We start from the raw sequence: 27656 nt of genomic DNA, 5'->3' as shown, positions 1-27656 counted from the left end.
CGTGCGTGAACACTGGCGCTCGACACATGCGCACTAGAAAGTTTCATCCTTGTCCAGTGTCTGCACTATTTCTATCCAGAAGTTATGACTGATAAAAATGTATTTTTAAACTCAAACTAGAGTTGCGGGAATTTTGAAATAAAAAAGAAATCAAAAGTTAAGGCATTTGGAACCATGGAAGTCTTTTTATTAAATGTCCAAAACTCTCTCCAAACAAGTGATCTGAGTGTTTTACTGAACATAAGAACTACTTGCATGTGTAAATGCCACAAAACATAAAAATATTTAAATTACATGCAATAAGATCCTGGTTGATGAGTGATGATCTCCCAGCGCGGTTTCAGCTGTACGCTCTTTTGCCACACCGTAAATCAAATTTCTATTGGTTGAACTTTCAAATGACGTTGGAAAATGATTGTGATAGGATCGACTCCAGGAAGTCCTTTAGCTTTAGCCAAGAAGCATGTCATGTCACTTGACATTGAGATTTTCTACATCATGTTATGTTGTGTGTGGGCTTGTTTGAATCTAGACAACCTGCTCTAAATAAAGTTGTTATAAATTTACGCAGTTACAAAGCAGAACGTGGCGCAAAAGCCTCATCTGTATACCGTTTACATGTGCGTCGGTGGCAACTTTTTATGGTTTTACGTCATTAAAAATGTGATTGGTTTGAGAGATAAGCTAAACAGCTAAATTTGTGACTACAGATCGAGCCATAGAATGTGATTATCGGCTGATACGGATCTGCTGCCAATCGATTGGAGCATTCTTAATGCTGATGATGATATTTACATCATATACACTGTATGCATATGCTAACGTACGCGTAAAAACCAAAGGCCATACTATGGGATTAACAGTACCTGTGTAACTGTGGTATAGCGTGGGCTTTCAGTGTGCTGGTAACTTCCGCCACACACAGCAGAGCACTTCCCACTACGTTCTTCTCTTCGTCTTTATTGGCAACCAGCTCCACCGCTTTGCTCAGCACTGGTATAAATGCCTCCTGGTGGCCCGTGCCAAAATTTCGGCACAGAAGCTTAAGGCTGTAAAGGGCCGTCTGTCGATTGATAGCCAACTCTTCTTCTACCTGTGTTGTGACCTGTCCGTGTCTCCGACCTACGGTGTTCAGGAGGTTGCCAATGAGCTCCAGAAGTACAGTAATCTGTCAGAAATATTATAGGATTATGAGATGAGCTAACATTAAAAAGCATTTATTAATGTAGAATGGGCAGTCTATGGTTATAAGTTATAAAATGCAACATTTACAACAGAGTCTAAATGCTTAATTAAAACTGGTTTGCGCAATGACAGTTTTTATTTTACCTGTTCCTCCAGCCAATGTGTCCGCTGTTGTAGTTTGTTATTAAGTAACTCCATGGCCTTCCTTCTTACCGATGCTAACTGATTACCCATCAGCCCTCTCATTACCATAATGAAGGTATCCATGGGCAGCAGGGCATTAACCTAAAAGTTACATAATACAGCATGTTTTATGCATATGCATGCACAAATGAAAGTGTACACAAAAAACAACTGTTCAATGAAGTCGCCAGTTCAAGAAAACAGACTGTGGTTCAGTCGGAATAGAAAAGTATCATGATACTATTTCTGCAGTATATAGTATGTATATTGTGCACAGTATGAAAACTGACGGTATGCTTGTTGTTTGATCAGATTGTGCACTGTTAAGACACTGTGTTGAAATGTCAATTAAAACAAATATATTTGTATCAATTCCTACCTTGTCCAGGGTGTCATATGACTTGCTGAGCAGAGCTCTCCAGAACTTAGCTGTGGGTTTATCTGAGTTATCCTCAACACATCGAGCAACTGCATGGATGTAGCGCAGAACCTCCTCCAGCAAACTAACAAGTTAACACAGACGTTACACCCCACAAACAACACCACAAATAATCACCATCAAGTCAAGTACTGTAGCTAAGCTTCAACTCACTTGTGCTGAAGAGTCTGTAAGGTGCCTTCTGTCAGGTCCTCACAGTCAGCCATCTATCAGTCAAACAATTACACATTTAGGATGTTTATTGAAAAATTCCTGGAGGCATTTTAATATCAACATTAAATCAACTGCTTCCAGCTCTAAACCTACCTTCCCAACGAATCTCTCAGAGGAAAGTAGCTGAGCCATGAACGAGACAGAGAGGAATTTAAAATGGCGGAGGTCTTTGCCACTATGTGCTTCCACATTAAAAATTAGATCAGAGATGGTTTCTTCCTTCTTCGCCGCACTTCTACCCCGGGTCCTATTTTTCTCTGGAGCTGCACAGAGAAAATATCAAACAATTTCCTTTTTTGTCCTCTATTTTTTAGTTTAATTATTACAATTTCAAGATTTGATTAGAGTCTTATTGATAAGTTCTTGATTTGATTCCGATCTTGATCTAATTTCATTTAGATATATATCAGCTACAGTACATTTTTAAGGAAAAACAGAGAACCCTGTCAGTTGGTACATTACTACGATATCAAATAATTAAATTCAATATCTATTATTTTTTTTTTATATATATATAATAAATAAACACAAATGAAAACTGAGTAAATACATTTAAATTGCACAGTTGTTAATATGATACAAAAAGTTTTTACACCAATTTGTTATCGAAAAATAAACATTTAAACTGGCTGTCAAATTTTTTTTTTCATGATTTATTCAAACATGCAATAAATAAACTTATACTACAGGGCCGTTGAATGCTTGAATCTGATTGGTTGACGAACGTTCTAAGGTGTGCATTATTTTCAGGGAAACGCACGGCTAAAGTAGTTCCAGGCAGGTCTTGACCGCATTACAGTTCCAAATCACTTCGCGTAGTTAACGGTAATAACGGAAAATAGGATACAATTCATAACAAGAAAAAGCATTTAGCCCCATGCGCTTGATCTGCAATTTTCAATGTCTAGCTTCACAATCAATGGAAACATGCAGTTTAATTTGAATAAATAAAGTATATAGTCCTGTCTATATTATAATCAATAGAAAATTAAACTGAATATAGGCTAAATAAATGGATAGTCCTGCAGTACGGATTTTTATTGCAGATAATAATAAATAAATAATTATTTATAGGCCCACTTGTTAAAAGGGCTTTGTGTTTCATTTATTTGGCTATAGTCTACTGTCATCTGTCAATGAAAAAAAAAAAAAAAAAAAAGAATGAACGAATTAATTAAAACGAATTAAATTAATAAATAAATAGGCTAATAATACTGACGCACATGCTTTTCTGTCTCATTATTGCAACATCTCTCTCTAATAACTGCATTAATAACTGCATAAAGCCGGGGACACACTTTAAGGCCGGTTATGAATGCAATTTGATACTTATGACTGATAATGCCCAAACGCGCGTTCAGTCTGTGTTCAAAGTCGGTGTTTAAAATCTGCTGCAGTCGATGAAAACAGTCAGAGAATGTGTCAGCTAGTCGTGTGTCCCCAGCTTTAGTCTGCTATCAGTGGCTCAAACCTCCGTTACTAACTCTAAAATGACGTTTTGGAATTAGCAACGGAGGCATTGGACTAGATGCGTAAGAAATTAGTCCTACATACAAGAGCGTTTTAATGACAAAAACTTTACAAACGTCTTGAAATACATAATCTGAACAATGTTTCGAGGTGTGGTAACTGTAGTATAAGCGGAATAATTGACTTCAGGCCGTTGAATTATTAGAAAAATAATGCACACCCGAGGTGAACGGCCACTCCGCTTCGCATCGTGACCGCATTACCACCTCGGGTGTGCATTATTTTTCTAATAATTCAACGGCCTGTCGTCAATTATTCCTTACATCACAGGTCAAGGTAAAATATAATAAAAAATGTTTAGCTAAATATTCTCTAGAATTTTTTTCTAGTTGGCTAAGTTGAGCTATGGACACTGAATGGCTTTCCTGAGGTAAATGTAGTGTTATGTAACACATGACAGCTGTTATATTGACATCTTTCTGTGGTTGAAACGCTGATTGAGCAATTACTTGAGAAATGATACATTTCACTAAGTTGTACTGTTTCTTTAAAATACCTTCTGATGTTCATGATCAGTTCAAGTGTGAAAGCTTTGAAAGCTGAGACTTTGTTTCTTATCAAAAGTAACAAAGCTTATTGTGATTATTGTATGGCAGACACACTAATGAAAATAACAATTACAGAAGTTTTATTCATGCATCAACATAAAAAAAAGTATATTCACATTATATGGACTCACAGAGATTGATTATTTTTCTAAAAAAATGTTTGTGTTCTTCTGAAGAAAAAGTTTGAGGCATTTCATTGAAGTGGGTAGTTGAATTTGAATTTATTTATTAAAGGATAGCCTCTTGAGATGCAACATCTCATTTTCAAGAGGGTCCTATAAACACAAAGTTCTTACCGTCTTCATTGTCCTGTGGTAAAGTCATGAGATACTGCAGAATTCTGATGAGGGAGGTCAGCTGCTCCTTTATTTCAAACTCACAGCACACCGAGATCCAGAAGTCCTGATCTGTCTCTACAATAGACTCCTGCACAACACATCACACAACTGTGTCTACAAACCCTTAACAAAAAATGGGTTTCCAGTGTACCAAAGCATTTTTTGGAGATAAATTGCTTATTCAGTGGCTAAAACCCCAAAATACCAATACAATTGGAGATTTAAAAAAGATGCACGAAACTTTCTGTACCTTTTCAGCACCAGTTGTACTGACAGATGTTTGTGTGACATGCTGCTTAAACAAGAGCAGCATCAGGACCCAGAGGAAGCGAGATGGGCTCAGCGTGCCCAGCAGCTGGCTGAGGATGGGTAAACGTCTGTGCTCGGGCACATGAGGCAGGGCATCAACAAACACATGCATGATGCGAGTTACCACAGTCTCCATATGCCCCTCAGACTGGGCACTTCCACCCTCATGGGCCTGTGGAGAAACAAGAATCAAGTGTAATGCAATTTGTAACAGTTTTTACTTTTACCATGTAAATAATGGAAAAACTAGACTTTCACACTGTATGAAGAAAACATGAGTGGGCCTTCCCTGTGTAAAACTCTCCACCTGTATGATAGCAGGTTGTGTTTGGTTGCAAAAGCATTGCCATGTAGTTGCCAAGGTTTTCTAAATGAGATATTGTGTTATGCAAATTATAGCATGTTCTAGGTGGTTACCACAGTATTGCTTAATGGCCCAGGTCACCAGCGCCAACCTTAAAGTCTCTGTGATATTCTGGTCTCTAGATATGGCTTGGGTCCCTTCAGTGTAAGTCTACAGAATCATCCAAAAGGCAAAAATCATCCAAAATAGTCCCATTGCTTACAAATGTAATACTTTTCCTCACCAAGCCCCATACATAGAAGTATCATTCATGTCCATCCATAGTACAAATCAGTACTGGTAAAACCACCACTAAGTAGGGGTAAATCACTGTCGTAATGAGTAACTCATTTGCTCAAACGGCTGATTTTTTCAGGAACAAATCAAGTGACCGTCTATACGAATAAGTCATTGAATCACTGACTCACCTGATTCATTTAAAAACGTGGATACATTCAATAACTCAACTGCACAGCAGTCTTTGAGCATCTTTGCTTTGATTGGAACTATTTGATTGGCGAAATGGAGCAAAAATAGACAAAACTGTACCTAAAATGTAATTCACAATATTAACTTAGTTTATCAAACTGTTCTATAAAAAAAATATCACATTTGCAATTGTGCTGATATTCAGGGAAAACAGCCCTCCTGCTTAACTATATCATGTTATAAATATAAAATACAAAAACTTAAAGGAATATTTTTTGCCACTACACCTTGAATCAAGTAGATTTTTTTTTTTTTTTTTGCAAAGTGAGTTGCTAATTACTTGGTAATTAAGTGTGCTTGCTGAAAGCAGCACACTTATTGTTCTTCTTAAGTTTTCTTCTTCTTCTTCTTCTTCTTATTATTATTATTCCCGGGAGAGAAATTTTGACCAGCTCCTGCGCCTAGGCCCTTTGAGACAGAGACCCGAAACACAGGGCCTGAATTTCGTTTTTTTGCATCGGTCTAATTTAATCATCTTCATTTATTAATATATACAGATTTGTATGCATGAATTGTGCATTTCCAGTTCTCAAAACAGTTAATAAAAAAAAACAAAAAAAAACTTTATACAAAATACATCATGCTCTCCTTCGCTAACCGAACAAACAATTCATTGTCTGTGGCTGTGTTTGTGCGCACGGGAAATATGCTGCGCATAACAATAGAAAACAAGGAGAAATGCGCAGTCACATGCTCAAACAATCAACAACGTCGCTCTAGAGGTGCGTTGTGGACTGCGAAGTGGACTTCACAGGGTTTTCCGCCATCTTAAGTGAGATTCCAATCCGAAGGGAGCGAACATGTTCAGTTCGAAGGGCATTGCGCACAGCATAGGGAATAAGGGAACATCGATACATCACTTCACAGGAAGTGGAGAGCGATGATCACCCAACTGTCATTTCGCGCACCACGTCATCACCAGTCAGAACGGTCATAACTACCGATGGAGGAGTTTACGTATGTGTGCAAGTATTCATACATTTCGCCATTGTTATACAAATGACAGTATTTTAACGGTTATTGTTGTGAATATTACATATACTACTTTTGATGCTTATAATTTACCTCAGTGAATGCAGCCAGCTTAGCTAGTTTGTGAAGTAAAGTGATTTTATTTTAGGTAGTTGTAAAATAGTGCAATATAATTGTAAATATATAATATAATATAATAAAAATTAAAATATGAATGTAGTCCTATATATATTTATGTTATATCATAATCTGCGCGACCCCGTCGTTGACTTTCTTTGATGACGTTTGCAGGGCGTTTCAAATGAGCGGTTATTGTCAGTGAAGTCCACTTCAACTGATATACCGTGCTCAGGGAGTAGGGGAGCAGTGAACACTGCATATGGACCCTGTCGAATGGAACGCACCTTAGATGTGTAAAAACAAGTGGAAAGCGCGAGCGCGCCACTCTCTCCTTTCCACAAGCGCTTGCTGTCCCGTGGCGTCTGTCGTTGCTATGCAACCATGAACTGCGCTCTCCATGATGACAAGGAAGTATCAGCAAAAGATTAATTGATTTCTAGCCCTTGCATTAGCTTTACTACTAGATATATTTATGGAGATGAAAAATAATAAGGCGCCCTGTACAGCTATGATCAGCTGTTCGGCCGAGCATTCAATGTTTACGCTGCGAGCTGATCAGTTGGTTCGTTGCTGCCGCGCTCTATCACTCGCACACCATAAAGAGCAAATTGTTTTTAATGTTTCAATTTCGTGATTAAAATGACATAATTTGGAAGTGGATAATTTCTTCACAAACAGCTCATTATGACTCAATGTTAGAATGCTGCACCTACACTCGATAGTGTGAATAAGATCAGCGCAACGCAGACCACTGCATTGACAGCGTGAAACATATGATCTGTCTACAGCCAGGGCTCAGCGGAAGACAGAAAATGCCGGTCCAGCGCTGATTGAGGAATTAAATTCGAAAATAAAAGACAGTTTGACATCTTTTTTCTCGCATCTCGCATTTTTTCTCGCATCTCTCCACTACCTGCTAACGTTAGTGCACTGCACCCGCAAGCACGCGCAAGCACACTTTGCAGTTCCTCCGGAAATGCATTTTTCTAGTTTACAATTACGATATTATCATAGACGATACATATCACACATCCCTGAAAATCAGTTACATGCTGAAGTTCAAAACCAAAGTTTTGAGGTTTGTGCAAATCATTAACACTCTCATGCAAATCATGCAAATCAAACACTATACAGAACAAACAGATGTTTAAACAAACCTTTATAAGAGCAGGGATAACTGCCTGAACAGTCTTGTTGATGACCTGGAAGCTGTAAGTATCATCTAGTCGCATGATGTTGGCACCCATGAACGTGAAGATGGGCATGATGTTGTGAAGAACCTTCTCCTGAAATCAGAAAGACGGTTACCACTGCATTTAAATGCATGTGTGTGAGTGTTTCATGACTGTACTTACAGGGAATATACCCGCCAAAGCACCGAGCAGAAGAAGTGCATGATGGTGAGTTTGGGGCATGTTTGACATCCTGACGCACTGCACTACCAGCTCCACGTTAAATTTATCCTCCTCCAGCTCATCTACAAACACAAAAAATACAATATGTCCAAAGTTGCCTGACTTGGCACTCAAAGAAACTCTAGAGAAAGCTTGTGCTTATATTCTCAGCAAAGTGACAAAAACCTGAATGGTAATAATTTCTCAAGGTCAGCAAAATTATCTCACGCCCTCAAGTAAAATATCACCATGCAGATAAGGCTAAAAACATCTGACATCATCATAACCATTCTAATGTTTCTAATGTAGTCATTTTATGCCAGGTGTCTGGTACCTTTGCTGATAGAACTTCCATCAGGAGACAGTTTCTGACAGACATTCAGCAGGCAGCTGAGGATGAGTTGTTTTATGTACTCTATATTTTCCTGTTCAACTGCTGCAGGCTCCAGACATCTGTGGGACACATTGAAAGAGCTTTCACAATCTTTTATGTTAAATATTTCAGAGAATATTTAATTAGAAAGGTTGGTGAGATTTGATTTATTAATCTTGATTTGATGGGACCAGAGCATTTTTAAATTCAAGAGTATGATATGGGAAACTTAAGTAAATGTCTAATGTCAAAACATGGCAGTAGATGTTGTCTTAACACACCTGGAGAGCAGATTAAACAGAGCAGGCACAAGATACTGGGCTCTCTTCAGCTTCTTCTTGTGTTGCAGCAGCTCTAAAATCAGGGTAACCCTTGGCCAAGAGACAACACCCTCCTCCGGCACTCCCCCTGATGAGTCTTGTGTTTTTTTTCTGGGGGAAAAAATTGCAATTTAAAATCTTAACATTTTCCAGAACTGGAGTTTGGAGTCTATTACATAAGGACAACTATGCACCTCATTTGCATTTTACTCCTGCGTGTTTGCTGAACTGTAGCAGTAACTCTTTGTTTATCTACAGGCATAAGCTCATTGGCCACTAGCTCAGCATCCACAGCAATCTAGAAACAGGGACACAGCAAAACATTTAACAGGTTTATTATTGCCCCAAATAAGTGAAAAACATTACACATTTTTCTAGATATCATTTAAAAATATTTTTTGGAAAAAAGAAAATTAACATTAACATTTCCCATACCGTTTTAAAGACGCTGTTGATAGTTTGGGCACAGGCAGGGTTTTTGCTCCCCACCAGCAAGTCAAATAGAACAGAAAGAATTTTCTGTTGAATCTTTTCATCTCTAAGAGCAGTGAAGAATGGCTTGGTGATCTGAGGAAATAAGACATTAACTTACAAACAAAACTAAGCATAGAGAATGATCTGTGTCCAATTTGGTGCAACAACAATTTTTTATTGTATTTATGATATATGTATTATCTTCACATTATAATGACAACTATGTTAAATGATGACATTTAGTATTGATGGAGTATGTATTAGCAAACCTAAAATAAGCAGTCTATGTGAAATGAGGAGTCTTAATGGACCATCTCCAAGCAGAAGTGTCCAAAAATCCAAAAATGTAATTGAGACCCAAAATAGAACTCTAAAAAATAACTCTAGTGTATACCTGAAAGGTTAGTTCACTCAAAAACTTTTTCTAAACGTCTACCAACCTGCTCGAGGGCAATAATCTGGAAACTAGGCATAGTAGGGTATGGTTTGGCTGAGGTGCCCAGTGCCCTAATGAAGACCTCTAGGCACCGAGGGTCTTTGACCAGTAAAGGCGCAGACGTCTCATTGAACTTGCTCAGCAGGAGCTTCAGTAGGAGGGCCTCATCTGGCAGGAAGGTGCATGAATCTGGAGCACACTGCTCAAGAAGTCGCTCCACAGCAGGCAGAAGAATGGACAAAATAGGCTGGACAAAGGGCATTATAATAAGATAAGCATGCCAAATAAGCAATGGTTACTTAAAAAAACAAAAGTCTCCAGGCCTACTACTACATTGGTTCTCAACTGGTTTTGCTTCAGGACCCAGATCTTACATTGGACATCATGTGGCGACTCAACACAGTACCAGAATGATTTATCCAGGGCTTTACAGTACGACCATTTTAGTCACATTTACGACTGAAAATTACTACGTACAATTGTGTAGAAATATTTAGGTGCATCTAAATTTCATAACTTTATTTATGCAATTTTATTTGCCGTGTATATGCATTCATTCCACCTCTAAACAGTGTGTACATCTACTAAATGCCACTTCAGACACATCTTCTGTCACCTCTGCAGTGCAAAGATGGATTTCTTATACTTATTTCATTTAACTGGTATTTAGGTTAGCAATTCTCTGTGATTTAGGTCTCTGTTGTGATATTCTCTGAAATCAGTTTAAGGGGGACAATATTGCCCTGTAATGGGAAGGTTAATGGTTGTTACTGATCAGAAGGTGCTCCTAAATTTGTACTAGTGTTCCAAATTTTTTGAGTCCAAGTGCTCCTAAAAAATGTATGCATAGAGCCCTGTCATTACAATTAAATTGATTCATACTGCCATGAACAGGCCCAATAAGCAAAAACAGTTTACCCAAAAATAAAAATCATGTCATCATGAAACCAAAGAAATTGCAAAGAAATCCAGAAACCAAACCTTTCAAACTTAGAAGTTCTGAGGCCTATTGACTTGCATTTTAAGGACAAAAACATTCTTGAAAAGCAAGCCATACAAGTTCAGAATGACATGATGGCGAGTAAACAATGACAGTTTTCATTTTTGGGTGAACTATTCTATTAATAATGACGAGAAAACGACAATTTGACAACCTGAATGCATGGAATGCGCAAAACACTTTCATATAAACCAAATGACCAAACACGCTACTAGAGGAGATGCAAACTAAAATGAACAGTTTGGTGACAGTACCTCTCCATTAACATCCTGAAGTGCTTGTAGCAGTGTTTTGGAGGTGTAGGCAGGGCAGCAAGGTGACTGCACGCACTGCAGGAGCTGCTCGATTGACACCAGCTTCTTCTTCTTATCTTTCAGTGACACTGCTTCCTCGTACATCTTGGACAGTGCCTACAGTAACATCAAAAGTGTCATTTCTTAACGAGTTTTGATTTAGGCATCTTCCAGAAATAACGCAACATAACTAGATGACAAATCCCGTTTACCACAGCCATAATGCTTTGTTGTGGTTTGACTGACCTGGTTGATGTATGAGGGGTCAGCTATGATCTCCTCTGTTGATTTGAGAAGGTTCTCCACAAGCAGATAATAAGGGGAAGAAACAACCCCAGAGAGAGAGTGGAGCACAGCAATGGCAGCTCTCCGGACTTCACACACGCCTGAACATAGACACACCAGCAAGGATGGCACCACTGCAAAAACACGACCACAGTGAAACGCACGTGAGACAAAGCCAAGAACAAAATAGCTGTGGAATAAAATTCAGTAACACTTCATAGTAAGTGTAATGTAAAAGTACTTACAAATCATTTGCAAACTATTCGTTTATAGTTAATTATTAGTTTATAAACAGCAGTAAAAAAAAACGAATAAATAAACTATTTAATCATTTTAATTTTTTGGCACAAATATAAAATAGTAATAAACATCAGATATCTAATATTTGTACTAAAATATTTAAAGTAAATAAAAATGTTGAGTGAAATCCAATGAGTGTTTTGAACAGATTAATTGAAACAAACAGAAACAATTCATGCAAATGAATAAGGTTTAATTCAGAGGGAATAAAATATCTTGGTGTTCTCATGGGACAAGGAAAGGGCTCGAAACGAGTCTACTGCATTCACAATTATTTAAATTTATCACCCAGTCTTATTACACATTATCAAAGTCAGTAATGCCTCTTAGAGGAACAATTATATAACTGTGTTTTACATAGTAACATAGTGTTCCATGTTTGCATTTCCAGTGTGTTTTCAGTGTGTTGCAGTTTGAGAAATCTAGAATTTTAGATTTGAGTTTGAGTTCACGAAACAAGTGAAGAGTTTTACATTTACATTATTAGTCACCCATACAAAATATAGTACATTTACCTAAAACTGATTCTTTTTTCTTAAAAGTAACAATATTAACTATGAAACATATAAGATTATACATGATTAAATGGTTTTAAAAAACGTATTAAATAATTGACAGGCCTGTGTGGATGTGCAAACAGTCAAAAACAAAAAACATGTACAACATATGTAACTAACCCGATTTGAGAGAAACCGTATTGACATACCTGGTGAGGAACCTGATGCCAGTAATTTTAGGGTTATTTGTGGCTGGTTGCAAAGCAACGTTTTTCCCACATAAAGAACCTGAGTTTGCAGTATGGCACTAACTCGACAATCCAACTGATCACCCAAATTACCGTTGTAGCCCCATAAGAGAGAGAGAAACTTAAACATTGTTATCGGCTCATTCAGGTGCACCTGCAAAATGACAAAACCAGAGAGAAATTAGCCACCTTGCCATGCCATTGTTTTAAATCAAATACACTAGAAAATAAATATTCAAATCAAGCATTTCCTCACTGTAACAATGGCAGTATCTGGAATAATTCTAGCATGGCAAGATTGAAAATCATGTCCAAGAACTGTATATTTATGCAAAATTCCTCATACACATCAGTAAAATTCAAATTCAACAGCATGTTATTCCTCCTAGAGAGGAAGAGGAAGTATATAAGCTAGTTGTCTGTTAAACAGTAACTGTGAAACGAATACAGTACCTGTATCAGAGGTTGCATTAGGCTCCTGAAGCCGTGAGCCAAGGGCCCTTGACTAGCTCCTGATATAACCACGTCAAACAGACGGCACATGATATGCAGGTAACAGCAGGTATTAGTGTCCATTTTCTCTGGGTTCCACCATGGCTCATCTGAAAAACACAACCTTGTTAACAAACTTCATTTTGTTACATAGAAATGCAATTTTTAGCAACAGAAATCTTTTTTTAGATAAAATCTGGACCAATTAATTTGCCCAAAAAGTTTATCATTTTTAGAACATCAAATATTAAATATTTGTAGTGAACTGAGCAGTAACTTTTTTTTTTTGCAAAATAAAAAAAATGTATTCAGTAAATATGCATTAAATTGATGAAAAAAAAGTAAAAAAAAAAAAAAAAAAACTTAACACTGTTACAAAAAAATTATATTTCAAATAAACACTGTTCTTTTGAACTTTCTTTTTCAAAGAACCCTGAAAAAAAAAAGTAAGCACATCCGTTTTTAACAGTGATGACAATCAGAATTCAGAATATTAGCGTGATTTCTGACCTGAACTTTTGAACAGTAGTGAATAAGTGGTGTACATTGATGTTCTGAAATGAGGCAAATACCTCAGTGAATTTGTGTTTGTTTACACAATGTTGACATTTTTCAGGTTAAATAAACATGACTTACACTATCAAGAAAACAATAACAACAAAAATAATTCTATTTTTAATTTCTACATTAACAAAGTAATTATTCTATTTATTACAATGAAGTATATTTCTCATCAAGTAGTCTCCCCATTAACACCATTATTTATTCATTCAAACTAATTTGCGAATGCTGAACGAGCACAAAAACAGGATTTATCACGTGAACAGAGCAATAGCCAATCACAGCATGATGTAGGCATTGCCTACTCTCGTGACTTTTCCCCATTCAGCCTCAATTACCCCCCAACAAACCCACAACACTCTTTAGGAGGTCTGTTAAAATTCAATGGGTTCAGTGGAGGCAACAGAGACGCTGCTTCCTATTGTAACTTAAACTGGAGACTTCACTGTTGGACAGTCAATGTAGATTTATTTTTTTTTTTTTAATAGTGTGAATATTTAGATTTTAGTTCTTTCAGTTTATATACATTTTTATTACAATCATGTCACAGTTCACAGCTAAATAAGCAGTCCTTTACCTTTAAATGAGGAATCTGGACATTTAAGTGCACTGATGAAAAGCCGCAGGAATGACAGCAGAAGGAGGCCTTGTTCTCTCTCTGCATTGAGTCCAGAGCTCATTTTCTGCAGAAACTCACCCAATACCACAAAGACCGGAAGACACTCATATACCTCCTCATTAGAAGGCTAACATACATTAGAGAAAAAAAAGAGAAAATTAACATTGTAGATATGTCAAAAAGGCCAGTTTACAAAATCCAAATATAATTCACAATATACTAGAAACTAACTGTATGGGTCAAAATTTGATTTAAATTATCAGCACAAGTCAACACGAAGTACATGGTGCCAACAAAAACAACAAGAGGTTGGTCTAATCAGAGCAATATCGATCATTTTTAAAAACTGCTCCAGAGGCTGATGAACATCATGAATCCCTAGTCAAAATCTTCTTGAAATTGTTACTGGCAAATAGTAGTTTGAGGACATTTGTTCCTGCATTTGCACTCTGACCTGTTCAGGTTGGATTGTGTAGACCTGTATCAGTAATGGCTCCAGTAGCTTGTACACGCTCTGTGCTGTGTGGAGGTGTTGACTCTCCGTCATGGACTGCAGACTCTGTAGCAGAGCTGAACTGAACACCACAAATACGGCTCTGTCCCGCACACCGCTGCCCTGACGGCTCAGGATATCACACATATTCTCCAGCTGCAAAATACACATGAGAAAACACAGCAAAAACAATGTTAGTTCTGTATTAAGAGATTTGAATGGAAACAACTTGGACAGGTTTGTGAAGCTCTTAAAGAGTCACAGACACACCCACAAAAAGTCTTTCTTTGGGTGAAAGTATTTTGAAAAACAAGATTAACTTATCAATTTTCTTAAAGAAAAAAAAAACCTCATGCAGTTTTGGAATGAAATGAGGGTAAGTAAATGATGAGAGAATGTTAATTTTGGGGTAAATTATTCCCTTAATACACAGGGTGCTTACAGTGTTTCGCTTGGTTGCATGATCCATGTTGGCCAAGTTCTTGACCAGAGTTGTTGTGAGCATTTGGTTGGCCACCTCCAGCACATCTGACGGAGAGGTTTTGACAAGAACATCCTTCAGGACTATAAAGAAAGAAAAAGCAGACAACAAGAAATGAATCAATAATGATTTCATTAAAACCTAATACATTTCTGTCTCTAATACAGTGCAGTGTGCGCAGGAAAAATAATTTAAACCAATAATAAAAAATTATTTAATGCTGAACATTCCTTTTTTACTCAGACATAAGTCACATGTGGAAGTTAAACCTTGTGAATGTAAGGTAATATCTATTGGACATTTCTTCAAGGTAATTTCCAGAAAATACCATTCAAGAGCAGGAAAAAATAACGGCAGCATTTCAAATAAATATATACTTTTTTCCCCCCTGCCTGTAAAATTTACCTTTGGCCCAATCCCGAGTTAGAGGATGCTTGGAGAGCAGAGTGGTTTCAGCAACAGAAGATGTCATCTGCAGCTCCACACTCCCGGGCGCAGCATTGGTCAACACCAGAAATGGCAGGAGCTCCCAAATAATCTGTGCCTTAAGATCTGGGTTGCCCTCAATAATACGTGGGTCATCAAGAACTTGCACCGCCTCTTTTAGCACTGAACACCTGCAGAAATCAAGACCAGATGAAGCCTGACTAAAGCATCTTACTAAAGTACTACTAAAGTATATTTCTTAGTGTCTAAAACATTATCATGATGAGTGTAAATCAATATGGATTGATACATCATAATATGTTGTATTGATGCAATGTGTAAAAAAATATAAAATAAAATAAATAAAGACATTTAAAATCTACTTTAATTTTGCCACGTATACATTAGGGTTATAACTTCCGGTATCATAAAGATGCAGTTTAAAAAAATAAAATAAAAAAAGGTCACCCCAGATTGACCCCAGGTCACCCCAAAAAATTGGAACAACCATTTAACAAACGTTACTATGTGTAACATTCCTAAAACTTTCTAGAACTGTTTAGAATGGAATTTTCTAGGACTGTTTTCTAGAACAGTGTTTCTCAACTGGTGGGTAGCAGAGTGTGCAGTCAAAGAATCTAAATCAACAAAAAAAAAAACGTTATTCTAAATGTCTTGCTGATGCAACAATTTTTGTGAAATAAATTTGCTTGTTTAAATAACAAACATATATCTTTTTTTTTTCTTGTTTTAAAAATAAAATATATTCTCAGAAGGCGAAGCACTGCTACTTCTGCGGAGTGATTTACTCCAACTCTGAGCGAACTCTCTGCTCCTCACCACAGGGCCCTCCACCACCACCCTCAGTTGATGCGAGCAAATCACTCCACCCAAGTAGCAGTGCTTCGCCTTCTGAGATTATAGTTCCCAGTATGTATATGGTTAGAAGATGGTTGTGTCTCATGTGACCTTGTTATTTGTACACGCTGTGACTATACAAATCACAACATGTAAATAGGAAAATGTTGGCGTTATTTTGTCACTTATTGGGAGCTTTATGCTAGCTGGAACCGTTTACCTACAGTCTTTGTGCTAAGCTAGGCTAGTGGTGGGTGCGTCAGACAGAGTTACGGCACGCACGGACATGAAAAGGGTATGTATGGGCTTATCTAACTCTGGGGGATACGGTGAATAAGCTAAAGTCCCAAAAAATAGGCGCGTTCCTTTAAACATAACTTTAATCGTAATAAACATAAGCAACTAAACGAAAGAAGCAGCAGCGGCAACATACGGGCATAATAAAAACAGCAATGTAACATGTCCCGGTCTCTCGGCCCCGCTCTGCTTTATACCACAGTAACGTTAATAAAACTTTAATACATTAGCTCATCCATGAACATGGTTTCTGCCTGAGTCCCGTCGGATTACTGAAACGGATTGCTGTCCATCAGCTGTGGAGGTGAAAACGACAACTCCCATGATTCCACACTCATCCACGGTGTCATCAAGCTGCGCCTTTGTTATTGTTTCAAATAAGCAATGGCTAGTCGCGAAACTTACATACTGTGCCTTAAAATTCGTCAAAGAGTTTTCTTTCAAGGCAAGCTCACTGAGTTTTGCTTAATTGAAAAATATTTGAAGGCTACATTCTAATGTTTTAATGCATTATTTACCTATAAATAAAAGCTGTGAATCATAGTGAAAATAAAGCAGTCTTGGGTGTTTGGTGTGATCCACCCCTTGGTTCTGTGACCATGTGATGCTATGCCCCTGGTTGTCATTGCTGATCTCATTTGCACAAGCAGTCATCAGATTGATGATTTTGTGACCGACTTTATATTTTTGTCATTATTTGTTCATACATTTGTATAGTTCCAGAAAAAAAAATCAGTTAACTAACCAATCTGCAGATGGTTTGATGCGATGAAGAAGTGAAATCAAACAGGAAACAGTCTCCTCTGGATCAACAAGTCCCACGTGAAGCTGTCAAGCAACCATAACTGACAATTAACATCTAGATTGTACAAAAAGTAAGACTAATTGAAAGTTTACATAAAAAAAACAAAACATTTATGACGTGGTCATCTTACTTGCAATGCTTTAAGGGCAGACAGCACAACCTCTGACGCTTCATCCTTTACTCTCTCCAGCAATGAATCTTTCAAAAATGCCTCATTAAAGCCATTCTGCTCCATAAAGACACACAGACAAAAAGCATCTCATCATTAATGTGCATCTCTTGGATGTTCAATGGGATGATATGAGAAAAACAAGGTGAAAATGGTAAGCTAACATCAAAAGAGAATACAAAAGATACACACATGTTGTGAGGTGAGGATCTTTGTCAGGTAGTCTACTGCCATATTTCTCACAGATGGTAGTGGATGATTCAGGCTGAGCATCAGAGAGGTGTCTGACTCTGGCAGGATCTGCATATAAACAACATTTTAAAGTCTTGTTTTGTTTTTATTAAAGGTTTACTTAAATGATTAAAGCCATTATTTTTTAAACAGCGTTAACGCATCTGATTTATTCTATTCTCTCTGATTTCTAAAAACTGATTGGAAATTTGAGAGCAGATTGAAAAAGATCAGAATTGCATACACAATTTACCATTGCAGATCGGTAAATGATGGAGAAAGACCATCTTTAAAGGTAATTATAAATTAAACCCAGATGGAACATTTGACAAACGTAAAGTCATTTGCAGTCACTTTTATGGAGAAATTTAATCACTGAAGTTCAGCATGTGAAACACTCAACACTTACACATGCAAGATTTAATCAATAAAATGAGGAAGTTGTTTTATTGAATTTATATATTGGTATTTTATAGAATATTATATCATGTTTGCATTTCCAGTGTGTGTTTTAATGCTGTTTAAGGTGTACAGTGTCTTTTTGTTTGTGTGAAAATCATACAAATATTTATAAATAAAACTTTTTTTTTTAAAAACAGGTAAATATCTTATTACACAGCGCTCTGTACTTTTTAGTTCAATTACGATTGTCAATGATGGCATTCTGCATATTTTTTGTATAATTGATTGTTATCACAGGCAATTGATTTAATACGTATCTGTGCCAGTTTCATGTGTCACATATTAACTAATATCAGTTTCACATCAGGGTCCTGATGATCCTGTCAGAATTTATTTTGTGATAAAGGTCAGCTGACTCTATTCTGGAGGTAACAAATAATCCATACAATTGTAAAGACTGGATGCAAAAAAAAAAAAAAAACACAGCATGGTTGCCTACCTGATATTTTCCACAGCTCATAGTAAGAGAGATGAACTGATGAAGCAGATTTTTTTCATCGTCAGAGAACACATTTTTGACACGATTTTCCAGTGCCACATCCAATGCACATGGATACCTATGAGTAAAAAACACTCAACAATAAACAAAACACTCCTTATGATTTAGATTTAATAACATTTTAGGAGCTATACTATACCACAAAAGTGCAGAAGTGACTATAAACATACCTGGATTCAAACAGTCGTACAGTAGATTGAATTCTCTGATTAAGAGTTGAAATCCTATCCGAGGGAAGCTCACTGCCGCAGGAAACATACTCCTCAATAAGCAGCCTGTTCAAAGCAATAAATGTAAAAGAATAAAGATTTAATAAAGCAGACCATAAAACATGCATAATGTCCAGGGTAAAGAGAGTTTTACTCATAATTGAGGCTAATTTAAACCCTGCTTACTTGGCTGCAGTGTTCTCCAAGTTGCTGGACAGTTGAAGATTCTGAAGCAGTGATTCTAATAGTCCAGTACTTTGAGACAAACCTTCAATCTGTTGCTCACCTATAGGGAAACAATAAATAAACCAATTAACCATGTGATAGCAGCGATTTTACTATAATTATTAGGTATTATGTACGAAGGGTCCAGGTGTTAGTTCCTTGATATACTACCAATCAAAAGTTTGAACATTCATACTTTGAGTACTTTCCACGTTTAGATTAATGACACAAACTGAAGTATATACTATATATACATACATACACACACACACACATACATACATATATATATATACACACACACGAATTTTGATTTCATGGTGACTAAGTTCACACAGAGCAAAGATAGAAACCAACCATCCTGCGTCATCACAGATTGTATGAGATGGGGCAGCAGGTAACGCAGTAAGGGACTGATGTCATGGACTGTAGCTATATTCTGGAGTGTGAACACCAGGTTAGGGGTAGCAGACAGGCACCCAAATGCCCTAATGGGAAAAGACACAAAATAAATAAGAATTTTAGATGCAGATAATTGTGAGAGAAATATACTAGACTAGTCGTATTCAAAGAAAAAGTAGAGTACAAATTACTAAAACTTACTTTGGACCAACTACACCTTCTTTCTGGTTCTGCAAGAGGATGATAATGCAGCTCAGACCCTCTCTGGTCAGCTGTGGCATTCGACCTAGAGACCTGCACAACAGCAAGGTCAGAGTGTCCACCAGCTGATCCTCCATCACTACCTTCACAGCCATCTGACACACGATCATGTAAGTGGCAGCAGTGTAGTCTAAAAAGTTAGATTTCAGCCCCTGGTTATGTAGGGAAAAAGTAGAAAATTATTTAGGTTCAGTTGCTTACATCCTTTCTTGGAACAATATTCCTATCGTATATTTATTTTTGTCCATTCCATTTGGTGATATTCACCTTTAAAATGTGGTAGAGAAATATATTATATAACTACAATCAAGTAATTTTGAGTACATTGCATTTGCTATCATTAAATTGTATTATGTATATATGGGTAACACATTGCCCTCACCGCTTGATATAGACACTGGGAACAGTTATTGACTATGTTTACATGCACATCAACACTCCAATACTAATAAAATCTGGCAATATACCAATTAGCACTGAGTCATGAGAACTCTCCAATCCGATTGACTCATTTAGTTTAAGAATATATTTAATATGCAGACTACTTAAATTGAGAAATGTTCAAAAACAGGATGCTGTATGCCATTTTATTTTTTCTGTTCAAATTATATTAGATTGAAGATAAATAAAGCTTGTTAAAATAATTTTTAAAATGAGAGAAATCACTGCCTATTCTGAATTTATACACAATGTAGTTGTGCTTTTCGTCTGAAAAAAAAAAAAAAAAACCTTTAGGAAATATGCATTTACATGGAGCACTGTATTCCTTATCACTATCAGTTTAAAAGTCCAATTGGAATGAAAATGTTCCATGTAAACACCTCAATCGGAAATTTCAATTGAAATTTCAATCGGTTTGAGAGGGGAGGGATACAATTTTTATTTTTTAATCCAATCTCTAATCCATTCGATAGGAGATGTAAACACTTGACCGGATTGAAAACCGAAAATGTAAAGTTTTGCGCATGTGCAATAACGTAGAAATGGCAACGATGTTTGACACACAGAACTAGCTGATGTTGTTAACTCTTTCCTTCCTTGAGTTTTTGAAAAAAGCACAAAGCTTCATGTGCTCGTCGTCTCCTAATCAGGACCACATAAATATTACATAATGCATAAATATTAAGTCTGCTTTCTAAAACAAAGAAGAGGAGGATGGTTAGTACACGACAACAGTGGGAAACGCTGTATATTGGTTCAGTGTGCACGTCAAAAGACTAAATCCGATTTAAAGCTCGTGACATGTAAACGTGAACATCAACCCGAGTACTTCATTTAGCATTCATGTAAACACTATGTTTGGATTCATCAATTGTAATGATTTAATTTCGACTGAAACCAAAAGTCTCCATGCAAACGAGGTTGCTGACAAATTTCTGGAGTGATAAGACTTTTTAAATGGAATATAATGTATTAAAGTGCCCCTATTATGATTTTTCAAATATTCCCTGTCGTGCAGTGTGTAGCATAGCTGTTTGTGGATGTAAACGTTCTGCAAAGTTGTAAAGTCGTAATTGCACGATAAATAAAGTTATTGTCTCCCAAAAGAAATGATCACCTCTGAACCACCTTAACGAGTTAATACAACGAGAATCCCACTGCATGACGGTTCTACGTCACTAGAAAAATACATCTGCATAATGCCCGCCTATGTTGTATGTTGTCTGCCCGCAAACAACTTGACCAGCCCTCAAACGTCATTTTACTGACTCAAATCTCGGAGTTCAACGTGGGATTCAAAACACTTGCTCTGGAATGATGTGTCAGTACCCAGTTTATTTGGACCAACTTGCTCCACAGAATCACAACCTGTAAGTATGAATAATTATTGATGTTTACATTTTCTACCGGGTGTGTGAGTCTTGAGTCTGAAAGATAAAGGATGAAGCAAGCTAATGTATGTTATTGATGTTATTGTTATTGTATGTTCCCGCATGTGCACTGCAATAAATTAGAAATATACACATCGGTTTGTTGATGGACATACACTTGTTAATGCTAATGGTGAGGAATTACAGTTGCAAAATCATAATGTACCTCAAACTGAGTAGGGTATCACTGAGAAACATCCTTGCGATGGAGGTTCAGGTTGAATAACTAACTCTTCCAATGTTTCATCATCAGACTCGCACTTATTGATATGGTAAAAATCAACGACATGTTACTGTCTTTACAGTGTGTACAATCGGTGAGTTTTAGGAAGCCTCAGGATGGAGCTTAAGTTCAGTTATGGTAATGGTCGTTTAGCTTCATCTGGCCAATCAGAGCAGAGTAGGCTCACGGAAAGGAGGGATTTAGAGAGACCGATTCATCCATCGAGTCATTTGAGAATCATTGAAAAATGTGGTGATGTGCAATGTATATTATGAGAAAATAAAACAGTTTTTTGACCTTTGATGCATGTAAACCTGTTATAGGAGACCTCCAAAACAAAATTAGGAGCCTTTAAAATATCACTTTGACAGAAATGATTAAAAATGATCATTATTATTATGGTAACACTTTACAATAAGGTTCCTTTATTAAACATTAGTTAATGTATTAACTAACATGAACTAACAATGAGCAATACATTTATTACTGTTTTTGTTTATCTTTGTTAATAAAAATAAAGCTGTTCATTGTTTGTTCATGTTAGTTCACAGTGCATTAACTAATGTTAACAAGATTTCAATAAAGTATTAGTAAATGTTGAAATTAACATTAACAAAGATGAACAAATGCTGTATAAGTGCAGTTCATTATTAGTTAATGTTAACTAATGTAGTTAACTACATTGATGATGAACTAATGTAGTTAACTAATGAACCTTATTGTAAAGTGTTACCATTATTATTAACTGCCTGGCACTTCTCATTTCGTGGTGTAGTTGTCAGGCATTTCTTAAGGTGAGAAGTGTTGGCCATAATTAAATTATTGTGGAAAAAGTAGTAACAAAACTAATGACTTAGCATACTGTATTACAGCATATTGAATCATCCGAAAATAACATTGGGAAAGGACAACTACGTACACAGGAATATTCCAATGTCTACATGCATACAAGCAAAGCACTGTATTGGGAATATGACTGCAACCTGAATATAGACTTCAAATGGAATTTGATGTGCATGTAAATAATAGTCATTGAAAAAATCTTATCAGTTGGCTACTAATTATAATACTGATGATCAAAGCTTATATTATATTCATGTTACATCAAAAATAATTCTACAATATTACAAAAATATAATCCATCAAAAATATCTCAGACACATATAATATAAACTTAACCACATCAACATTATGTTACTGAATTATTGTCTTACCAGTTGTACAAATGGAAGCAGCTTGGAAATTATAGAGTTAGTTATCTTCTCCACTGCTTCAAGTGCAGAAACGATGGTAGATGCATAGAAAGAGAAAATCACACGCAGTTGCGGACAGTTCCCATCCCGAAGTAATCCAGAGTATGCCTACAATATGATTCAAAGCATTAACCAGAGCAGAATTACTGGATTGGCAGACTTTAACCAGCACAGATAGCACACAACGCAGGTTTCTTACCCTTACTGAATTTGTGACCATAGAACAAATGAAATCCATGAAGCCTAAATCCTTATAGCAGTGTGTGAGCAGAGTTCCTCGGGCCAGGGGAACGCCAGGTTTCTATAGATAAAGTACAGGGTAGTTAGAAGAGACACAGTCACAAATGAAAGTATATCTTTCTTTACACCGACAAGTTGACAACATATATGTCACTTATATAATACCAATTTATATGATTTACCTGAAGTCCATGCAGCCAGTGCCATTTGTGGGTTGGATCCTCTATCTTTAAAATCTGGATCACTCGTACAAACACTTTAGTCTCATGATACGGTAAAACACAAGCAATCAGGCAGTCCGTGTTGTACAGCTGAATGTGGAATCTGAAATCAAGTTCAATTTGTTAAGTGAAGTGACAGATCAAGATTTTTCCATGCTACAATATATATTATAAAAGGTGTATGATTTTTATGCTACTAGTTCTCAAAACGATATTGCAAAAAATAATGACCAAACCAGTGGTTTTCAGGAAGTCAGCCAACAAATGGTTTACTTACAGCTGTCTCTGCATATTCAGCAGCATTTCAAAATCCAATAAATTACACACTTTAAATCAACACAATTCTGCCACTTACAAGCTTATCACACTCAAACCCCCAGTTGCACAGACAAGGCTTAAGCCTAGTCCTAGACTACAATGCACGTTTGAGCTGTATTAACTGAAGGCACCTTGCACTGGCATATCTAAAAAAATATGTCAGTGCCATTGTTATGTCTCAAGATGCACATCAGTAATGTTTTTTCTAAGGCACGTTTATAAAAGCTACATAAAGGTCCTAATTAAACTAAAGCCTAAGACCTGTCTGTGAAACCAGGCCTAAAAGGTCTGCAAACTGTTGAATCACAAAGTGAGACTCAAACATGTAAGTGTGACAATGGCAAATCTACTGAATTTACCTGTGTATTAGCCATTCAATGCATTTCAGAGCAGGCTTGAGCAGAAAGTAAGGTGACAGTCGAGTAAGAAAGAGTGAGATGCTCTTGTCCAGTTTCTTGTTGACTTCTTTGGACTGAATGCTGCGTTCTAAAGTCAGAGAGGCTTGACTAAACAGTGTCTCCTGAAACTCACTGAATGCTGGATCAATACCCATCAGCTCCTCAAGTCCTGTGCAGCCTGTTCAGAAATATCAATTACAGCAGAAATTAGGCAATGTGAGTATTACTGCTTGATGCAATAATTATATGAGTGACAGGTGAGTGATTAGGTTGCACTTTATTTTACAGTACCTAGGAAAGTACTTGTGAATAAAAGGTAACTAAATGGGTTAAGGTTAAGATTAGAAGACTATGCAGTGTTATTGACATTTGATTACTTCATTCAATTTCTGTACTCTACCAATCTTTAGTGTGTTCGTAGAGGGCTGGATGAAAAACAAGAAAAGGCTCTGGTAAGACAAGCAACTCACCCAGGGCATAGAAGGTGCTGCGGTCCATGGTAGCAGCATCTTTAGGGTCAAAGAGCACAGAGGCCACCTCTCTCCGACTGAGCAGATTCGAGTCATTCTGGGGCAAAGCCAGCCGCTTCAACTGATGTGCTAATGATGTCATCTAGAGACAAGTGATGATAAAGAACTTGTGTTTTTACACAAAGTAACCAACCATTCTGCAGTTTCAGTGGATAAATCTCAATGTTATATATTGTATCAAAGGTCATATTTCACCTCAGAATAAATTATATTATACATGAAGAACTTTAGTTTAAAGTGAGGTATTTATTTGCATCGCTCTATCATTTAATGATGAGATTAACCTCATCACCTTTTAGTTTCATTTTCATTGCGATTATCATTACTATAATACAACTGCGAATAAACAACCTGAAATCATTTTCATATAACAGTTATATTTTGACCGGTGAAAAAGGACTTGGACAATGGACATATTCTTGACAGGCTGCATGAGATTTGGCGCATATGTGGTGGACCACAAAACGTACCTTATATTGATACAACAAAACAGACGAAGATGTTTAAATTACAATCTAAATGACCTATGAGAATTATTTTGAGCTGCTAAAGCACTTTCTTTGCATACAATCAGGATAGCGACACATGGAAAAGTTATTCGCATAAAACATCAAATGTGTTGATCCAGTTTATGTGTTTAGTAGTCGTAACAGTAAATATATTCTCATACCTTTGGTTACAGTTATTACAGCAGTGTCCACGTGTGTGAGCCTGGCAGCCTGCAAGTGTGTGTATTTCCCTCTCTGGTTTGTTTTCGGTGGCAGATGAATCAGTTTATGTTGTTATACTGCCGTCTAGTGCATCGGATGGTCTCTTTATTGTTTTCCGACAGTTGGCATCCATAATGTTGCATTACTGCCACCTGCTGTCTCACTTTAACTTAATATAATAAAATTCGTCCTTTCAGTCCAGTCCAGTCCTCCTTAGCAAATTAAAAAATATATTTCCTTGGTCCAGTAAGTCCTTGGTCATTTGCACATTGATACTATAGCCAACTTTTTACATTGCCAACCTTATTCAGAGCAGCGCCATGACGTGAAAGCGAGGTTGTGATGGACTTAGGCTGCATGTTTTCAACGGAATCCGCTGTAAAAAGCTCCTAGATCACTTTTAATTTTCCACAGCTCATGTTGTCTAGAGTTTTTGTCTACTGAAGTTTCTTGGAAAGACATTTTTTGCAGTGTTTCGTAAGCAGAACAATCCAAGAACTGTCTCAATCAGATATCCATCACTGCCTCGCTTGACGCTGCTAAGAATAAGGTCTATTTTCTACAATAGCTACCTATTTCCCGTAGCTGATTCTTCAACTCATGGCTGTCTTGTATACATTTCTTGCATGATAGGCCTATAGGATAGATGTGTTTATAATTGTTTGCTCCTCCTGACAGTCAGATGTTTTCCTATAATGTTTAGCTTGCAATGTCCAATATTCAGTCTACGTGTTGGTTCCTTTTATTTCCCTTTTTACTCTCCATGCCTATTTTGTATCGTCTCCCTTTAATTTCATCGGATGGTTTGTGCGATCAGTGGCAAAATATGTGTGGATAGAAAACCCACAAGAGGGCGCCGTGCAGACAAACATATTTAAAGTCGTTATTGCATATTCGTTCATCTTTTAGATTTTTCACAATAGCTTTTTTTTTTTTTTTTTTTTTTTTTTTTTTAATAAAGGACCACAGAAGAAAATATATATAAAATTGTAAAATTTAAACATATATTGCTATTATGACAGTCTTACCCACTCTAAAAAAGATGGTTCTTTACAGTAACAGTTCTATTTAGAACCGTATCATCGTGAAGAACCCTTTATGCTGAAATGGTTCTAGAGTTTAGGGCTCTTTATTCCCGCCTTTTTGTTTTTCAAATCTGTAACAGTCAAAGCCACCTCATTACTGATTAACTTCACATACTGTCAACATACTTTCAACAGGTAAATCAATGTTTTCTATAAATTATCACTTGAAAAATTGTAACTGGTTTCATCATGTCTTTTTCTCTTTTTAGTTTAACTGAACACGTGTGAGCAGCTCTGTTCAGTTAATACTATCTCTTCTCCACAAAGATATGGAATTTATGATGATCCATATTGTTTTATTAACTTATGCCTAAACATACACAGTCGCAAAAACATTAAAGCTATATCACTTTTTCCTTTTAACACGTAAAGGGATCATAATAGGCTACTGTCCATTTTTGCTAATTTTGGCCTTCATGAACATAGCTAATGGTTATTACATAATGAATTTGAATACGTTTATTGTCATTGTATAGCCTATTATACAACGAAATTTAGTCTCTCATTCGAAAAGTGCACACACACACACCCATTCCAAAAAATATCATTATAAACTATTGTAAACAAATTGTACAGAATTTAAATGTAAACAGTGCAATAATAATAATAATAATAAATATGTAATAATCAAATGGAAGAGGCTTCAGAATATTCAGAGTATTTCAGATGCTGTATAATAACCTCATCATGCAGAGAGAATCAGAATACACACATAATTAAGGATGTAAAGACTAGGGGGTTGTGAAGAAATTTCACTGGAACTGGTCTTCATTACATATTGTGTTCAATGTCAATTGTTAATTATTAATATATTCAGCTAACAACTGTTGTTAAAGCACTGTCATTTTTGCTACAGTCTGCCATGTCAATAAAAAATAAAAGTAATTGACACAACATGCTGTTAAAAAAAAAAAAAAAAGTTTAAACCCAATTAGAGGCAACAAGATAAGACCATGCAGATAGAGGACTAAAAAAAACAATATTAATAAATAATATATAAAAATAATAGTAATAATATTAATATTAAT

At 36.5% G+C, this 27656-nt stretch overlaps 1 protein-coding gene across 1 annotated transcript in view; it reads right to left on the bottom strand.

Annotated features, from left to right (window-relative positions):
• The window catches only part of heatr1 (HEAT repeat containing 1), a 32143-nt gene extending 6551 nt beyond the window's left edge, over nt 1–25592 (bottom strand). The window contains exons 1-36 of the mRNA XM_084134858.1: nt 25504–25592; nt 24774–24915; nt 24265–24481; nt 23549–23690; nt 23326–23427; nt 23088–23234; nt 19720–19931; nt 19474–19604; nt 19078–19177; nt 18853–18957; nt 18623–18740; nt 17683–17790; nt 17452–17547; nt 17262–17344; nt 15341–15552; nt 14897–15018; nt 14416–14610; nt 13920–14088; nt 12743–12891; nt 12251–12443; nt 11206–11378; nt 10921–11076; nt 9671–9913; nt 9192–9323; nt 8951–9054; nt 8718–8867; nt 8398–8516; nt 8025–8146; nt 7827–7955; nt 4687–4917; nt 4395–4524; nt 2114–2283; nt 1961–2013; nt 1748–1871; nt 1330–1470; nt 867–1168 (exon numbers count right to left, since the gene is read on the bottom strand). Of these exons, the coding sequence (XP_083990984.1) occupies nt 867–1168; nt 1330–1470; nt 1748–1871; nt 1961–2013; nt 2114–2283; nt 4395–4524; nt 4687–4917; nt 7827–7955; nt 8025–8146; nt 8398–8516; nt 8718–8867; nt 8951–9054; nt 9192–9323; nt 9671–9913; nt 10921–11076; nt 11206–11378; nt 12251–12443; nt 12743–12891; nt 13920–14088; nt 14416–14610; nt 14897–15018; nt 15341–15552; nt 17262–17344; nt 17452–17547; nt 17683–17790; nt 18623–18740; nt 18853–18957; nt 19078–19177; nt 19474–19604; nt 19720–19931; nt 23088–23234; nt 23326–23427; nt 23549–23690; nt 24265–24481; nt 24774–24915 (5222 nt within the window). The 5' untranslated portion in view covers nt 25504–25592. The remainder of the gene's footprint in view (nt 1–866; nt 1169–1329; nt 1471–1747; nt 1872–1960; nt 2014–2113; nt 2284–4394; nt 4525–4686; nt 4918–7826; nt 7956–8024; nt 8147–8397; nt 8517–8717; nt 8868–8950; nt 9055–9191; nt 9324–9670; nt 9914–10920; nt 11077–11205; nt 11379–12250; nt 12444–12742; nt 12892–13919; nt 14089–14415; nt 14611–14896; nt 15019–15340; nt 15553–17261; nt 17345–17451; nt 17548–17682; nt 17791–18622; nt 18741–18852; nt 18958–19077; nt 19178–19473; nt 19605–19719; nt 19932–23087; nt 23235–23325; nt 23428–23548; nt 23691–24264; nt 24482–24773; nt 24916–25503) is intronic.
• Nucleotides 25593–27656: the final 2064 nt, after the last annotated feature.

This window comes from Abramis brama, assembly GCF_963993115.1.
Source record: "Abramis brama genome assembly, chromosome: 14".
Lineage (NCBI taxonomy): Eukaryota > Metazoa > Chordata > Actinopteri > Cypriniformes > Leuciscidae > Abramis > Abramis brama.
Note: the sequence above shows the minus strand (reverse complement) of the source record. Positions and strands in the feature narration are given on the sequence as shown.